Raw genomic sequence first — 5,142 nt, forward strand, 5'->3', positions numbered from 1 at the left:
TGTCTCTAAGACTAGGGACTATGGCAAAAGAGACGAGGCTCTGTCTCAAAAAAAAAAAAAAAAAAATTGTGACAGATGTCCAAAACTCAAGTTTTAGCTCCAAGAGGGAAAAAGGTCAGAATAATAGTTAAATAAGAAGATAATTCTAAAAGGACAATGCCATTAAGAACTTTAAGAAAGGAATTGAGGACAGCGCCTGTGGCTCAGTGGGTAGGGTATTGGCCCCATATACCGAGGGTGGCGGGTTCGAATCTGGCCCCAGCCAAACTGTAACAACAACAACAAAAAAATAGCCAGGCATTGTGGTAGGTGCCTATAGTCCCAGCTACTCAGGAGGCTGAGGCAAGAGAATTGCCTAAGCCCAGGAGTTGGAGGTTGCTGTGAGCTTTGATGCCACAGGACTCTACCAAAGGCAATAAAGTGAGACTCTGTCTCTTAAAAAAAAAGAGGAATTGAAATAGTCCTTTTTTTCTATAAAAAATGTTGTCACAGAAGAATGCACTATGTGCTAGACGCTGCTGTCAAGAAAATTAAAATCAAGTTCTGATGACACAGACCCCTGAAGCAACAGCAGCCTTAAGGGCTTGACCGAGTGGTACAGACCATAAAGGGAAAAAGCAGACCTTGCAGGAGAGCCAGGGGAGAAGCAGAGGACAGGACAGTCCAGGCTGGAGCAGGAGAGCAGGTGCTATAGCTTAGGGAGGCAAGAGTGACCAGGGTGGTCCCTGATATTCCAGGAGACGAAAACACGTGAACATCACATAATAACACCTGGATCTGCATTGATGGATTTCTGGTCACCTTCTGTAAAGTGAAACAAATATCTAAGGACACAATAGAAAGAGCTCATATAGCTAAACACTGAAACAGTCTGGGCAGACATCAGGCAATATGAAATTCAAACTATCAGACAGGACCACTTTCTGTCTGGGTCAGGATATAAGAGACGGGTAAGGGTGCTAACTTTCACTGGGACTGTGTTTTTACGGCTACAGGGAACCAATCAGTCTAACTTACAAGTAAATCATGGACAATCAATCACTGATCTGTACAATGAGAATTGCAGCCAATTTTCAGAGTTGTCAAGTACATGCACAGATGAGATACATACAAATATATACACATAGCCGAACACCCAGGATCCTGACTGACATGGTGACTGGGGGTAGCAAGGCCATACTAATGAGATGCGATGACCCCTTCCCCTCCAGACAGCTTAGCTCAATCGCGGTCACCCAAATAGAGTCAACTTTCATGCCACCAACCTCAACTCATGCCACTAATCCACCTGGAATGCTATCCACCCACATGTTCACCTAGACAAATCCTACCCATCCTTTAGGACTCAGTTCAGCTCCTCCTCTTCTCCTTTATAAGATGTTTCTGAGTCACCCTAAAGCATCTCTCTCTTATGAATTTCCAGAACAATTTGTACAAGTGCTTGGCAAATAATCGTGTCAGCTCTATTAGGTATCTCTTCTATTGTTTTCTTGAACTATTCTTTAAATCAATAGAAATTTTCATCTTTCTCCCTGTCTCCATTGACACATCACCTCTTTGAGAGGTAAGGGGCCCATCTTATACTTCTTTGTATCCTTCCACTTCATTTTCTAGAGTGCCCTGCACAAAGTAGAATTAAACTGCAGCCTTTCTCTTGTGCACACATAGAAGTTGTTAGGCTCACCTTAATAACCTATCTTGAGATTCATACTTAGAGACTTAACAACTATTAAAAAAAAAAATCATTCTAAGTGCTCTCTTCTGGCCCCCCCCACCAGGTTCACTTTCTTTTCCTTGAGAAAGGGTCTTGCTCTGTTGTCCAGCTAAAGTGCAGTGGCTTCATCAGAGCTCACTGCAATCTTGAGCTCCTGGACTCAAGAGATCCAGAACAGCCTCCAAGTAGCTGGGCACACAAGTGTGTACCACCATGCCATCTATTTTTGTAGAGATAGGGTCTTGCTCTTGCTCAGGCTGGCCTCAAACTCCTGACCTCAAGCAATTCTCCCACCTTAGCCTCCCAAAGTGCTAGGATTATAAATGTGAGTCATTGCACCTGGCCCCAATTTACTTTTTAAAAAGCCGTGTGAGTTTTAATTCTACTGCAGAGTAGAAGTCCTACAAACTAATATAACCCAGTGAGACTCTGAGCCTTCAATTTCAAATTCTAAAAACTCTGCAAAAGATCTCGCTAATGTCATGTATTCACTGGAGGTAAAAGATGGAGGTTAAAATGAATGACTCCATATTCAACTATTACTATAGTGTCTTGTATGCAGAAAGTACTTAATAAATGTACTTAACGTCTGCAAAACTGAAGTGATCATAAGCTGCGACTAAATTACGAAGGCATAGCTCAAAGCATACTTCTTTCTTGAGGGGTAAGGAAGGTAATCTCTTAATTTAAAACTACCTTAGTCTATGAAATTGCTGTATAACTTATCCCTTTATTTGTCTTACGTGCAGGTGGGAAAACTTAAACAGTATTGCTAATATGTGTCTGCCAGGAACTAATCTTTGAAGTTATGCATATTAGTTCATTTAATGCTCAGGGCAACCCCAATTCTGCAGATAAGAAGTCTGAGAGAGAGAGAGGTTAAGCAACATGGCCAAGGACCACAGCAAGAAAGTGGTGGAACTAGAATTTGTATCTCAACAATCTGACTCTTAACCACCATGGTAGTGGATAAAGATTACAGAGATACAGATGTAGAGGTATGCCATTCTGACTAATATTTAAAGTCATTTCTATAAAAGTCAGGCATCCAAACTTTGATCAGGGATGCAATATCCTGGCCTGGCAGCTCACACTTTGGGAGGCTAAGGTGGGAGGATCATTGGAGGCCAGGTGTTTGAGATCAGCTTGCGCAACAGAAAGACGCTATCTCTATAAAAAATTAAAAAATTAGCTGGGTGTGGTAGCACATGCCTGTAGTCCTAGCTGTTTGAGAGGCTGAGGCAAAAGGATCACTTGAGCTCAGGAGTTTAAATTTACAGTGAGCTATGATGATGCTACTGCATGCTAGCTAGCCTGGGGAACAGAGCAAGACCCTGTCTCAAAAAAAAAAAAGTTATGTCCAATCATAATGCTGTATATGTAATAAATCTAATTATATTACTTAACTTCACAGCACTAAATAGAGAAAAAATACTGTGCAACTTTGAGGCTGCCTCACTTGGAAAATTTAGAATCACTGAAAGAGTCTCATCATTTTATAAATTAGGAAATTCAGGCACACTGACCAGCACACGGCCAGTCTGTGGTAGGTAAATGAAGAACTGTGCTCCTGCTCCATGATCTGGGACAAAATTAAGCCTGCCCAAGAGCAGAGAAGATTATGTGGTTTGCAATTTCCCAAAGATTAAACCAGTTTTGTTTTGGTTTTTTGAGATAAAGTCTCACTTTGTTGCCCTCTGTAGAGTGCCATGGTGTCACAGCTCACAGCAACCTCAAACTCTTGGGCTTAAGTGATTCTCTTGCCTCAGCCTCCCAAGTAGCTGGGACTATAGGTGCCTGTCACAACACCCAACTATTTTTAGAGATGGGGTCTCTTCCTGGTTCAGGCTGGTATCGAACCTGTGAGCTCAGGCAATCCACCCACCTCAGTCTCCCAGAGTGCTAGGATTACAGGTGTGAGCCACTGCACCAGGCCTTAAAACAGTTTTATATAAGGGTTAATGGGTAATTAAAACTGAGAAGAAGGGAAGATTTTGATCTTCACTTTCTAAGCTTAAGGAGTGATGTGTAGCCATAAACCTACAAGAAATGGGGCCAAAGCTTCCAGGAAAACACTTACATTCCCCCATACAACTCAGCTACTGACGTTTTTAAACTCCACTTACTGTAATGTTTAAGTCAAACTACTTTAAAACTACTTTTACATATTATTATACCAAGAAAGCCAGGTGTGGTGCTTCATGCCTGTAATCCTAGCATTTTGGGAAGATTTGGTGGAAGGATTACTTGAAGCCAGGGGTTCGAGACCCCATCTCTACAAAAAAACGTTAAAAACTAGCCGGGTGTGGCAGCTCATGCCTGTAGTCTCAGCTACTCAGGAGACTGAGGGAAGAGGACTGGTTGTAGTGAGCTATGACCATGCTTTTTGGGTACCTCTTAAAAAAAAAAAAAAGTGAAGTAATCACATGTAGGGGATTTTCTAAAACAAATTCATCTTGGAAGCCCATTTCGGGACGTTGAGTTCTGACTACATTCTCAAGGATGTCAGTTAACACAAGGGCTCCATCCATAACTCTTTGAAAAGTCTAAAACCATGAACGCCTTGTCAAATTCAGACAGTTTATCTTGGCACTGGCAAGTACAGCAGTCTCTTCGAAGTCTGGAAACGTGTCTAATTACGTTTAGAGAGGAACTAAAAAATAGCCCGTGTCCCGGAACAGACATCTCAGGATCACTCCATAGCATCCCGATAGAGCCAGGCACCGGGGGAGGAGGGGAGAGGAGGAGGAGGGAGTGAAGACGAATAAGAAAGGAAAAAAAAGCAAATGTGAAACTGGGAGGAGGCGCCAACCTCTCTCCAAAACCACCCTCTACTCTTCCTAGGGTCTTCGGGGCCCACCACAACTCTCTCTGAAGTTTTTATTTGCCTTTACTTTTGTTTCCATGAGGTCACCTGGCCCGCCCACATCGCTTACCTGGCGCAGGGCAGGCTGGTGCACTATTCCCAGCACTCTGTCCAGCTCGCGTACCCCTTACACCTCTAAGAGGCACAGCACCCAGGGACACCCCAGCTCAGAAAGTGCGCCCCTCCCAGCTCCGCACTCCTTTTACACCCAAACTGGCCGCACCCCGGCAGCGTCTTCTCTCGGGAAAGCGCCACCACCGAGTTCAGCGGGACCCCCTGACACCGCCCTCTGGCCGCACTCCATCCCTGGAGCCCGGTGCGCCTCTGACACCCCCAAGCTGGCCGCCCGCTGAGGCGCCCCCTCTCGGGAAAGCGCCGCCTCACGCCCCTGCGCACGGCTGCCCAGCCCTCACCTGAGTTTGAGGTTGGCCATGAACTCGGGCATGGAGACTGTGTCCATCAGCACGAAGTCCGCCTTGCCGAACTCCAGGCTCTCCTGCTCCGCCATGGCGCCGGCACAGGGGCTCAGGTGGGCGCGTTCGGGCCGCGGGGCCGGGCCGGG

General features: G+C 45.0%; 1 protein-coding gene across 1 annotated transcript in view; it reads right to left on the bottom strand.

The window, feature by feature from the left end:
* Positions 1-5,136, bottom strand: part of MYO1D (myosin ID) — a 367,217-nt gene extending 362,081 nt beyond the window's left edge. The window contains exon 1 of the mRNA XM_003797217.3: positions 4,994-5,136. Coding sequence (XP_003797265.2) covers positions 4,994-5,088 — 95 coding nt within the window. The 5' untranslated portion in view covers positions 5,089-5,136. The remainder of the gene's footprint in view (positions 1-4,993) is intronic.
* Between the last annotated feature and the right edge of the window lie 6 nt (positions 5,137-5,142).

The sequence above is a fragment of the Otolemur garnettii genome, unplaced genomic scaffold (genome assembly GCF_000181295.1).
Source record: "Otolemur garnettii isolate 467f Iridium unplaced genomic scaffold, OtoGar3 scaffold00112, whole genome shotgun sequence".
NCBI lineage: Eukaryota > Metazoa > Chordata > Mammalia > Primates > Galagidae > Otolemur > Otolemur garnettii.